Source organism: Chiloscyllium punctatum, chromosome 1, assembly GCF_047496795.1.
Source record: "Chiloscyllium punctatum isolate Juve2018m chromosome 1, sChiPun1.3, whole genome shotgun sequence".
NCBI lineage: Eukaryota > Metazoa > Chordata > Chondrichthyes > Orectolobiformes > Hemiscylliidae > Chiloscyllium > Chiloscyllium punctatum.
In genome coordinates, this window is record NC_092739.1 from 37,102,572 (window position 1) to 37,115,901 (window position 13,330).

A 13,330-nucleotide genomic window follows, 5' to 3' on the forward strand; every position below is an offset into this window, starting at 1 on the left:
GTACATAAGGTAGATTACATGTGAGATACTCACCTTTATTAGTCAAGACATTAAGTAAAAGAGCAAGGAACTTGTGCTGGTGTGTATGTAACTTGAGTTAGGTACAGCTGGAGTACTGAGTGCATTTCTGGTTGCCACACTGTAGGAAGGATGTGATGGCACTGAAAGCATGCAGAGGAGATTCACCGGGGCATTACTTGAGTTGGAGTGATTCAGCTAGGAAGAGAGACTAGGGATGTTTTCCTTCGAGTGGAAAAGGCTGAGCTGGGACCTGATTGAGATGTATCAAGTTTTGATAGGGATAGATAGTTCTAACGTACGGAGCAGGCGTTTTAGAGGGAATTTGAAGGTGGCAAGTGTCTGGAATTCACTGCCTAAAAGGGTGTTAGAGGCAGGAAACCTCAAGGTTTAAGTAGTGCATAAATGAGCACTGAAACACCATTATGACATAAAGCTATAGGCCAAGTGATGAAAAATGGCATGAGATTAAAAAGATGCTTGATAATTGGCATGGACACATTGGGGCAAAAGGTCATTTTCTGTGCTGATTTACAATAAAAAAGCACTCAACCCTCTTGCCAAATGAGTTTAAATTTCTGTGAGCCCACCTGACTTAGCTTGGTACCTGACCCCTTCACACCCTTTCCTCAGAACCCATATTCCTAGCTGCACATTCATCTGTCCTATTCTTTTTTTTCAAATTTAATAACATCTGAAGAGTACTACCTTTTGCTTATTCTCTTTCCCAGCTTCCTAAAATCTCCCAGTAGCAGCAGCTTATCCCATTTTTTTCTATACTTATCTTTGGTACCTGTATGGACCAAGGCCACTGGTTGTTCTTTTTTGCACGCACCCAACCCCCACCCAATCCCTTCCACACAAGTCTTTCAACCACATTGCATCCTTATCCCTTGTACCAGATGTAAAAATATCTATTTACTCCCCTATTAAATCTCTGTCACTATAACTTTCTCTCATAGCTTTCCTCTTCTGCACTCTCACCTACTCCTCTGTAAAGTTGAATCATCCTGGGTGCCATTGACCAAGCTACCCTAAAGCTTAGGGTTTTCTGACTGGTGACAGAGGACAGCAGTAATTGTCAACTAGAAATCTCCTGAAAGGAGGTGATGTAATCATTTAAAATTTTGTACCCCTGGCTCTGCAGCTGGATGCCTGGGATTCATGGTCTGTTCATAGCTGCAACTTCACTGGAAGCCTGTGTTGAGGTGCTCAACCAAGTCACCAAAGAGGTCATGAGGTGGCTGTTCCAGTTTGTTCCCTTCTGTTTCAGTCCAATTACAATTGTTGCTTGGCCCGCTCCTGTCTTGAACTCCATGCTCGTGGAAATAGGAGCTACCCACTAGTGCTACTCATATGTATGGTTTCATGATTAAGCTGGACTATTGTTGCAATTTGCATTCTAAGTGTTTCTAAATTGCTTTATGTATTACAATCCTTCTGATTTAAAAAGGGCAACGGAAGTTGTAAAATAATTTTAGATAGCAACATCTGTATTTTTCTCAGATTGCTGACAGTCTATTGAAGATTTACTATTTCTGGTCCTAAAACCTTTACAATTCACCCAAGTAGTAAATTCATCAAGCAGCTATTGACATAGTACAAATGTAGATCTATTTAACTTTTAGATAAATGCTAACTCAAATAATGGATTCGGTGCCAACTAATTAATGCCATACATCATGTAATACAAAATTTAAAAAATAATGAAAAATCTTGTGCAGTATTAGGAAATATGCTGATTTTCCTATTGCAATACTTTGCTTATTTAAATAGCTATTCTCTGTATGAACTGAGGTATAGTTTTCAGACAGAAAATGCCATTTTTTTTCCCTTGAGGTAAACCAGAGCGGAGGAGAACATCTATCGAGACAGAAGTTGAGCCACATCCGGTTCCCCACACCCCAGTTAAAGAAGATTTGTTTGGCTGTATTCCATTTGTTTCTGAAGCAGGTTAGTTTGATTCTTTTAAAGATTATACAAAGTTTATGATCATGGCTACTTTGAACTTTAATAAAGTTTCTACTTGGAACAATAGGTTTTAATTACTCACGATACAGAGACAGACAGCTGAATCAAAGGAATCTCCTAACTCTATTTGCACCACATTACAATTAAAACTTTCAAACGCCCTCAAAATCGACTCCACTGGTTCCTAATCAGACTTTTTAAGTAACTAACCCCAGGTTTTATGGCTAATCAATTCTGGACACCTGGTTTGTCAATCAAACAGACTTAATCATTTGTAATCAATACAGTGACTTAGCAGAGCAAAATGAAACAAAGTCATCTAGTACCTGTGATTTTAAATCCAATAACCTTTGGTCCCTGTCCCATTCACACAAAAAACTCACTCAAACAGTGGATAACGTTTTTTAAAAAGACAAAGCTGGCCAGGTTACTTAAGAGATTTTCAATTGTGTTGTTCCACAGGCATGTATGATTGTTACTTGGTTGATTTTCTGAAGACATCGATTAGTGACACCTTTTCAGTTCACTCTCAGGAAGTTTCAGTTATAGTGAGTTTTGAGATTTGTAGCTCAGGTTGAGGTTCTGGATGTAGGTTTGCTCGCTGAGTTGGAAAGTTCATTTTCAAATGTTTTGTCACCCTACTAGGTAACATCTTCAGTGAGCCTCTGGACAAAGCACTGCTGATGATGCCTGCTTTCTATTTATATAGAAATTTAGAAAGCAGGAATCATCAGCAGTGCTTTGGTAGTGTGGCACTTATACAAATAGACCTTATTGTCTGAGGATCCAAGCACCACCACTCCTTCCTGTTCAAGTTCATTTCTCCTGTATGGTTCTGCATCACTATTGGTGTGGCGTGATATGGCAATTTCCCACTGTTGGTTAAAGTCCAGATGATTTTAGAATTTGTAAATAAATCTGAGTAAGTCAGTGTTAGTACAGCACAGATCTCTGGAGCAATTTTAGCCTTGGACCCTGCCATCCCATATGAAACACAGGATAAAAATTTAATTTCCTTTGTAGAGGATCATGATTGAGAATTTCAGAATTCATGCTAATTTCCTAGAACTGTTTTGAGAAATGTTCATTTGGAAGTTTTCAGAAATGGCAGAAGTGCTTGCAAGTATTCTGGTATGGTTCCTAAAACTGCACCTTGTTTCTGGGTGAGTATGTACTATGGATATTGTTGGGAAAATACTTCTAATGCTCATCGATAAAATATCAATGATTTTAAGATATCTAAATAGGAAGTGTGCTATGGTGTAGAATAAACCTGCAGGTTTCACATTGACTCCACAAGCCATATCTCCTCAACCTGACTATAGATATTTCAATAATTTGAGCAAGGTGAAAATTTGAGCACGGACCAGAACTAAGTTCTAAGACATGCAGCAATATTGTTCTTCACCCGAGAAGGATGTGCTTGTTTACTTCATCTTGTACAAATATTGTTTCTACTTCTCACGTTGAGAGAGTGTGTCATCGGATGTAAGGTCACATTTCATATTTTGATCAATCCATTTCAGTTCATTGCTTTCAATCAACATCTTGTTGAATATTGACAAGATCTTTGGATAAAATGAGCTTCACATTTTAATACACTTTTGTATTACTGTTAATTGCTTCCTAATCTTGTTCTTGGAGAACATGAGTGTAAGAGGAGGTTTTCTGTTCCTTTTTTATTTCTTTTTTGAAATTACACATTTTAAGCAGCTGGTGTGTCTCCATTTTCAGTAGAATAAAAGCACATTGAAACAGACTGAAGGGAACTCACTTTGAATGGTAACCCTCATAAGAATCATGTGGCAAACAGCTTTGGATTGACAATATGTTTCCAATTTAAATGCAGCTTCAAGTTACTCGCCAAAACATTTCTACTGATAAATCAGAAGGCATGTAATTACAAGTTACAAGACATTCATCAATTTTAATCTGTTGTCTGGGGAAAGAACATCAAAAAAAAGTTCTTTTTATTTTTAAAGATTTGATTAAAGATGCTCTTGTGTTCCACTATTGGAGATTATGCATTGTGTTTAGAAACGTGTACATGATTGAAATTTGTAATAATCTTTGTGCATTTGCAAAATGTATTAAAAAAGCATATTTATAGCGACTTACACAGATTTACATTTTCAAACTGTTATCAAATGGATTAATAATTTTTCAGGTCATATTTAGTGCAAGATGATAGTTTAATGCATGTTTGAAAGGTAATGCTTTAGCTCCTATATTTTTGAAATAATTTTATTGAGAGCTTATTGGATGTGGTTATTACCAAAAGGTTACTCTGCGATTGTGTAGGAGGTGGGGTACGCTTATTTACTGTTTCTGATGATAAGGAACTTGTTGGAAATAGAATGTCGCATTTCGAGTGGTTTTTTTTTGTTTTAAAGTAACGATATCATTAACATGCTCAAACAAGTTGATTTTAAAAAAATGTTATGGACCAACCTTTGGGCAGGTGAGACATGAACCTGTAACTTCTGGTCCAGAGGTCAGGACACTCGCTGTTACAGGACCTTCCAATCTCTATTTAATTTCTGAGCCACCCCTAAATTGCAGTGGGCTCAAGGTTAACAGATGTCACTTGGCTCATTAAGGAGGAAAATTGACATCCTGGTGCTGACTACCAGGAATTCTCTGTCAGACCCTTCTGTTCTAATTTAATTGGAGGAGGTTTAATCAGGAAACTGATGCTGGGCCACTCCTACGATTATATGGGCCTGACCACTGTGGTCCCCATTGCAACAGCTTGCATAAAATCTAGCCTTTGAATTGGGCTTGAATCCACTAACTTATTTAAGATTAGGGTACTCTTTTATTTGAGTCTAAGGTAGCAGGTGGGCATTGCAATTTTACATAAGACAGTGTAACCATCAGCCTCACCATAGCTTGGGCACTATTATCCATTGAATAGTGATTCCAGCCTCTCGAGTCTAAATGTGTTAGGTGTACAGGAGTCCGCTGACATACCTTGTCCTGTAAAATTTCCTGCCAGCGTGGGCGGCACGGTGGCACAGTGGTTAGCACTGCTGCCTCACAGTGCCAGAGATCCGGGTTCAATTCCCGCCTCAGGCGACTAACTGTGTGGAGTATGCACGTTCTCCCCGTGTCTGCGTGGGTTTCCTCCGGGTGCTCCGGTTTCCTCCCACAGTCCAAAGATGTGCAGGTCAGGTGAATTGGCCATGCTAAATTGCCCGTAGTGTTAGGTAAGGGGTAAAGGTAGGGGTATGGGTGGGTTGCGCTTCGGCGGGGCGGTGTGGACTTGTTGGGCCGAAGGGCCTGTTTCCACACTGTAAGTAATCTAATCTAATCTAATCTAAGCTCACTCAAAATTTACATGAAGATTAATATTATCAAATATCTGACATATTTGTCAGTAGCACTATCTCACGATTTGTAAAGTTGTGGGCTTAAAGGTCATTACAGAGTCTTTGTTGGCTAAAAGTTAACCATTCGCCAACATCTCAATACTATTGATGGAGCTTGCTTGTGTATAGTTTCCTATTTTAAAGCAGTGACTACACTTCCAAAGTATTTCAATTGGCTGACCAAGCACTTTGAGACTGTCTATGGTCATGAAAGGTATTATATAATTACAGCTTCATTCTTTCTATTCTCATTCTCTGAGTGTCTATGTATTTGAAGATTGTTGTCATTAACTTCTACCTTGATGGATAGCAAGACTGGTGGGGGCTAGATGCTAATTTTGGAGCAGATTTGGAGCAGTCAGTCACCTGGAACAAATGGTGCACAGAAGCCCATTTGAATCTTGACAACTGCAGTTATATTGGAGATTTAATGGTTACAAAGTTCAAATGGGCCAATCCAAAGTGCAGGATGTACCAGACAATAGACGTTTCACTTGTGAGAGGGCAAAATTACTCTCTTTAGTATTTCTAAATGTATATAATTGTTTATGCAATCATATGGCAGCTCATTGCTTAAAAAAAACAGCCTCATTCAAAGCAGTAAATATTAAGATTGTTTATTGTTTTTACAATACATTTTATTCTGAATTACTTTTTTTTATTCTGATGAATAACTTGGAAGGCAGAATTTGTATATCTTGTAAAGGATGTCAGAAGTTTATTACAAAAAAACTTAAAATAATTCTACCCAAGTTTTTTTTGATAGGCTCTTGATTAGTAAGAGAATCAGGGGATATGGGAGAAGGCATGAAAGTGAGGTTGAGAAACGTTGGCTGTGATTGAATGGCAGACTACACTTGATCAGCTGAATGGGCTAATTGTGCTCCTCTCTTATGGTCTTATGGGTTTTTTTTCAATGAACTTCGTATTTCATTTGAAACACTGCCTGAACAATTTAGTTACAGTTGTACAAAAATGTTGGATGTTATGCAACTGACTAGACAATATATATGAAGAAAGAAACAAAATTTAGCTGTTAGGTTCATAACCTTTGATGTGAAGTCATTTAAGCTGAAAGTTAATTGCTTCTTTTCACTCTGCCCAACTAAAAACAATTTCATATTAGGGGAGGTAATATTATTACTGGACTATTATTTCAGAGACCCAAATACTGTACTGGGAACCTGGGTTCAAATCCCACCATAGCAGATGATGGATTTGAAATATAGCTCTAATGATGACCACAAAATCATTGTCAATTTTGTCGGGAGAAACCAAATGGTTCACTGAAGTCCTGAAGGAAGGAAACTGCAATCGCTCTCTGGTCTGGCCTACATTGACTCCAGACCCACAGCAATGTGGTTGACCTTTTTAACTGACCTCCTGGAATGGACAATAAATGTTGGTCAGAGATGCCCTCAGCCATAAATGAATTAAAAATAGAGCTGATTTTGTTTCAGATTTTCACCATCCACATATCTTGACTTTTATCACCGTTGTAGTTTTGCTTGACCTGTTCGATGTGTTTAATTGACACTACTTTGTCGAAAGATATTTTTTCATTGTGAGTTTTAAAATTATGCAGATATCCCAGTAAGTCAGATTCCATTTTATTTGACTTTCCTAATCTAATCCCTCACGAAATATAGTAAAATCTACTTGCTAAACTGGTTTGTGCTTCAATACTAGCTTGAAAAATATTTAAGATTTTTGCCTTTTTTTTCTAGATTTTGTACCTCAAATGTAGACTTGTTAGATGCTTTCAGATGCTTGTAATGACATGCTTTTCTTCTGTGTATGTGCTACTTAAGTTGTTGTATTTAATACAGAGGAATTAAACTATTTACATTTGGAGCAGCAAGTGTCAAGCATTTGCAGGGTTCAGCACGAGAGGGAGAAAAAAGACTTTCTACACTGCCTCAGCAGTATTCTCCTGTTATATTCTTAGAACATCAGCTGTCCTTGAGGTCTCTCTGCACAAGTTTCCTAAATTAGGGCCTATTTTGTCAACTAGTAATTGAACTAAACTACCCAAACTCACTTTGGACAAGATCCTGACAATTTATAGTTAAAATATTTTTTTTCCCTCTGAGCTGGATTTTAATTTAGGTTTGAGTGAAAACTAGTGCTCTTGATGCTTTCAGTTTATTCTTTAATTTTTGTAATGGTGTGATTTTGTAATATTTTCATAATGATGTTTTTAACTTTTTTTTAGGTTCAAATGGAAGAAGTGAAGAAAATGCACCAATTTCAAGTACTGTTTCAGAGCATGGATTTAAAATTGACAAACTAGGACATGGTGTCCTGCCACTTAATTGTCAGAGCAAGGAAGAGAGAAAAAATGACTCAAATTTAATCATGCAGCAGGACCATAATAAGAAAGGTCAAGACTCCGACAGTGATTTTGAGTCTGACCCACCTACCCCTAAGAGCAGTGAAGAAGAGGAACAAGAGGAGGAGGGGTTCCACAGTGAACAAGGTGAATTCATTGATGTAGAAGCAGAAACCTTTGGGCAGAGGCCTCTGCTAATGGACTCTGATGAAGATGAAGTGGATGAGGAAGAAAAACATAGCTCTGATTCAGACTATGAACAGAAAGAGATGTATACTATAGCAGAACCTGGTTTAGAATACAATGCTGATGCTGAAAGTATTGCAAGTGCAGAATCAGCAACAGCCCTCATCACCCCTCCAGATTCACCTCAAGTTAAAGGGAGCAAACCATTACAGGGTGAAGTTGATATATTTGGTGCTGTGCCATTTGTTGGTTTGCATCAGCCTGCACAACCCAGTGAAAGATTGGAAAGCAAAGAGAATTTTCAGAAGATGTGCTTCAAATCAGTCAGTCATAAAGAGCAGGAAGAGTTTGATGTATTCAGTAATGCACCTTTTACTAAGAAATTACCTCAAACTGTTCAATATAGTCAGGGTACACTCACACAAACACCACCTATTTCACCTAATGATGTAGACATGTTTGGTTCCACTCCATTCCAGCCAATTCAGGCTATACAGTACACAAAGGAAAGCAATGAGGATGTGTTTGGGCATGTTCCTTTTGAAGAGATCACAGCCAGTCAACTGCACAAGATGAAGCAACGCAGTTTACAGAAACTTTCATCTCGGCAACGGCGTACCAAACAAGAATCGTCTGGTGGAACTGGCAAGCGACATCATGGCACACCAACGACGACGAGAAAACCTTCCAAACCTACCTATAGAACTCCAGAGCGGGTGCGTAGGCACAAAAAAGTAGGGAGGCGTGATTCACAAAGTAGTAATGAACTCCTTAATATCTCTGACTCTAAAGAGAATATTGGTGTGGCGCTTACTGATGGAAAGGAGAAATGTCAGTCATTGCCTGCTGATGAAAGCTTGCTCGATCCCTTTGGTGCCAAACCATTCCATCCACAAGAACTTCTAAGAAACACTCAGTATCAAGGGCTAGGTGATTGTCGAGGAGAACACCTTCCAGTTGCGAACAGATCTAGACCAGGTTCTGTACATGGGGCATTTCTTACTGGAGAAGGGCTAACAACAGATGATTTTGGTGCAGTGCCCTTTACTGAACTAGTATTATGTACTGTTCCACAGCAACACAGTGACTTTGATCCATTTGGTGCAGCACCATTTCCTTCCAAACAGTAAAATAAGTAGTCTTCCAGTACAACAGGTTCCATATGTACATTGTTCAAAACTCATTTTCCACCATAAGGCCTTATTACCTTTTCCCCAATGCTACGCAATACCTCTGAGCCATTGTAGATGGGGATATCCCAGCTGACACTCTCTCTTTAAATTTTTATTTCCATTATCTGGAATTAGATTGTGTAAGATTTGTTTCATTCTTAATTCTGTATTTTACAAAATTTATAACTTACTGCAACAAATCTGTTTTTTTTAATTAACCTTAAATTTTAGTGAAAATGATCATGATTGTTACAAAACAGAACTGCAACTACCCGTTAACCTTTGAGATTGATATTAGAAAGGGATTTGATGCCTTCAGACTGTGGAATTTGATTATGTAAATTACGTAGTTTGGTTTTTGAGGTGAAGGGTTTCAGAATGAATTCCAATGTGGAATATGCTCCTAATCCTCGGACTAGCATAATATCAGAATGTGTTTTGCTGCTAGTCAAGTGATCAGAATATCCAGCCACAGTTTTAAAAAGTCAAGGCTTATATGCTTAAAGCTGGATTTGAAATGCCCCTGTATTTTTGTGTTTTAAAGCTTGTGTTCAGCTATGCTGCTTCTGTGTGAATGGAAATCAAACATCCAGCATATAGTCTATTTTTATTGCTGCGATAAAAGTTTAAAAAGTGCACTTTTCAGACTTGACTTGAAAGTGAGTAAGTCTCCTTTTTCATATTATTAGTTTAATTATAATTTGTTAAATTTATCATTTTGTATTGATCACAGTCTGCTTTATGGTTTTCTTTCCATTGCTTAACACACTGAGAGCTCTGATATTTACTGTTTTCTTTGCAAACTTCAGTTTTCATTTTAACAATATGATTAGTGATTTGGTTTCCCGTATTCCCTTTGTTTATATTCATAACTGCTTTCCAATGAAGCAATAAATTCCACTTGAAGTTATGGTTATAATGGATTGACTACTTCATTTTTATTAAGGAAAGCAGAGAACTTTTACTTAGCTCAAGCTATCTCAAACTCCAGTTAATTTAACTATGTTCCTGTTTTAAATTTGTGAAAATTGAGTATTATGATAAAATAGCGAATAATCATGGTGAGATTCAACTTATAGGCTGCAAAATTGGTAATAGCAGATTGTTCACTCATTAGACATGATATCTATAGTTCATATTGTGCAAAACTTCACAATCCTTTTTTTTGCACCACTATACTGCTCATTCTATGTCTGTATTAGGAATAAAATAAAAGGATTGATGTCTTCCCCAGTGTGGAAGAATACTTGTTAATCAGAAGAAATCAGTTGACAGAGAAATCTACAATATTTTCCCAAAGAAATAGAAAAGATAATGGGCACGTTTCCAACATATGACTATGTCTTCAGCTCAATGAGCAACACGTTGGAAAAAAAAGAACTTTTTTAAAACAGATATGCAGGATCCAAGCAGAGTCATAGTGGCTACATAATAGTAATACCAATGTTGGTTATTTAAATGAGGGCGGAATATTCATTCTGTACAAGTTACTGGAATGGAATCCTCATTTATTGTACATTAAATTATCAGTCAAAAGGAGAATCACTTTGATAACTATACCCCCATGGGAGACATGAGCCATTAAAACCTCACTACTTGGAGCCCAGTCAACAGTTAAGTGAAATTTAATTTGGGGCACAAAATGGACAGTAGTGAATCAGCTGCCTGCAATATAGAGGATTACATATAAAAGGGTATACAGCACAAACAGACCATGCTGATGGTCATAATTTAATCCAGCTTCATCCCGTCTTTTCTAACTTACTATTGTAACCACTTATTTCCATTTCCCTCATTTGTCAAGCCTCCCTTTAAATACATTAAGGCGGCATATTACACAGAGTCATAGAGCTGTACACCATAGAAACAGGCCCTTTGATCTAAGTCCTCCATCCCAACCAGATAGACGAAATTAATAGTCCAATTTGGCACATATCTCTTTAAACCCTTCCTATTCATGTACCCATTCAGATAGCTTTTAAATGTTGTAATTGTACCAGCCTCCTCCACTTCCTCTGGCAGCTCGTTCCATACTGGCACCACCCTGTGTGGAAAAAGTTGCCCCTTGGATCCCTTTTAAATCTTTCCCTTCACACGTACGCCAATGCCCTCTAGTTTTGGATTCTTTTCCCCCACCCCAGTGAAAAGACCTTGTCTGTTCACCCCATTCATGCCTTCATGATTTTATAAACCTCTACAAGGTCACCCCTCAGTCTCCACCACTTCCAGGAAAATAGCCCTTGCTTATTCGGCCTCTCCCTATAGCTGCAACCCTGGTAACATCCTTGTTAATTCTTTTTTGAACCCTTTGAAATTTCATATCCTTCCTATAGCAGGGAGACCACAATTGCACACAGTATTCAAAAGGTGGCCTAACCAACGTCCTGTACAGCCGCAGCGTGACCTCCCAACTCCGACACTCAATACTCTGACCAATTAAGCAAGCATACCAAATGCTGCCCTCACTATCCTATCTACCTAAGACTCTACTTTAGAGGTACTATGGAACTGTACTCCAAGGTCTTTTTGTTCAGCAACACTCCCCAGGACCTTACTGTTAATTGTATAAGTCCCGCCCTGCTTTGCCTTCCCAAAATTCACATTTATCTAAATTGAACTCCATCTGCCACTTCTCAGCCCACTGGCCTATCTGCTCAAGATCCCGTTGTACTCTGAGGTAACCACCTTCGCTATCCACTACACCTCCAGTTTTGATGTCATCTGAAAACTTGCTAACCATACCTCCTGTGTTAACATCTAAATCATTTATATAAATGACAAAAAGCTGTGGACCCAATCCTTGTGGCACAACACAGATTAAATTTTGTTAGTGTCACTATAATTGTTGTAGCCCTCCTCAATATTGACTATTCCTGATTTTTTTGTGTGGTCTGTGAACTTAGAAATAGTGTTTGGATTCCAAAACCTAAATTTAATGCAAATTGTGAACACTCCCGACTTTACTCTGTGTCTTGAAGCCAGCTTGCAATCCATTTTACCACTTGTCCCAACTTCACGTCCTCTTATTTGGAGGAAAAATATGTACTGCAAATGCTTGAGATTGTAAATAAAACTGTAAAGTGTTGGAGCAACTGGGCAGAGAAAGTTAACATTTTGATTTCAGCCCGAAAGTAGTAATCAAACTCTTTCTCCCTCTTTGACTTGTAGTTTCTACAGTACTTTCTGGTTTTACTCTACATTCTCTGACAGTTATTCATTATAGTATCATGGGGTAATTTATTTGGAAATTCTAGATACATGCTATCTATCTTACCATTATTACTCTTGACCATCTCGCAAACTCAACATTGGTCAAGCAAATGTTTCCTTTTGAAATTTGTAGTGACTAGTGGATTATTAGATTTCTAATTTTTTACAAATCACACTATATTTGTTTCGCTCTCTCAATTAATGTTCCTATTTCTGCTGTGGTTCTCAACCTGGTTTTATTTTCCAACCTCTTGAATCAGGTTTTTATTTGTCCTGCCACTGATGTTGATCTAACTGAGCCATGATTTCTGGCACATGTTCTGTCTTCATTCTTAAAGATAGGAATTACAGAAGTACTCACCTGCCAGTCCTCTGGCACTACATACTTTTGTGGCCAATTAAATGAATAATAGAGCAAATTACTGCAAATGCTGGAATTTCTACTGAAAACAGAGCTGGAAATCACAGCGGGTTAGGCAGCATCGTGGAGAAAAAGGAAGCGAACGTCATCTGGACTGGAAACATTAGCTTGCTTTTCCTCCATGGATGCCACTTGATCAGCTGTGATCTCCAGCATTTGTCTCAGTTTGGGTTTCTACTGTTAATCTTCACATGGCTATTGTAGTGCTGGGGAAGTGTCCCTACCTTTGAATTAGGAGACCCAGGTTCAAATCCCATCTGTTATCAGTTGTTTAATAACATTGTTAAACAGGTTGAATAGAAAATACCTTTTAATCTTTACACCCTGACTTGGGTTTTTTTTTGGGGGGGGGGGGGGGGGGGGTGAATTACAATGTCTGGCTTTGTAGATTGATTACAGCTTTCACTTAATGCAGTAAACTTTGTTTTCACCAGCACTCTCAAACTTGCAAAAATTATATCCCTCATGCTGGAAGTTTACTGTATTATTGTGACCTCTGCAATGTCTACATAATTAGTTGAGGGTGCAAGTGAGAAGGTGGTCTGCCAGTAAGTTAATAATGCAACTTTGCCTTAAATAAAAGTTATTTATGCTGTAAATGAAGTATAACCATGATGTTTATATCCCTTGCAATATGTTTCTCTTACTT

At 38.0% G+C, this 13,330-nt stretch overlaps 1 protein-coding gene across 3 annotated transcripts in view; it reads left to right on the forward strand.

Annotated features, from left to right (window-relative positions):
* bmp2k (BMP2 inducible kinase) overlaps positions 1-9,702 on the forward strand; it is a 103,576-nt gene extending 93,874 nt beyond the window's left edge. For all 3 annotated transcript variants that reach the window (XM_072591744.1, XM_072591749.1, XM_072591776.1), the window contains 2 exons: positions 1,858-1,971; positions 7,576-9,702. In XM_072591744.1, coding sequence (XP_072447845.1) covers positions 1,858-1,971; positions 7,576-9,008 — 1,547 coding nt within the window. In that variant the 3' untranslated portion in view covers positions 9,009-9,702. The remainder of the gene's footprint in view (positions 1-1,857; positions 1,972-7,575) is intronic.
* Positions 9,703-13,330: the final 3,628 nt, after the last annotated feature.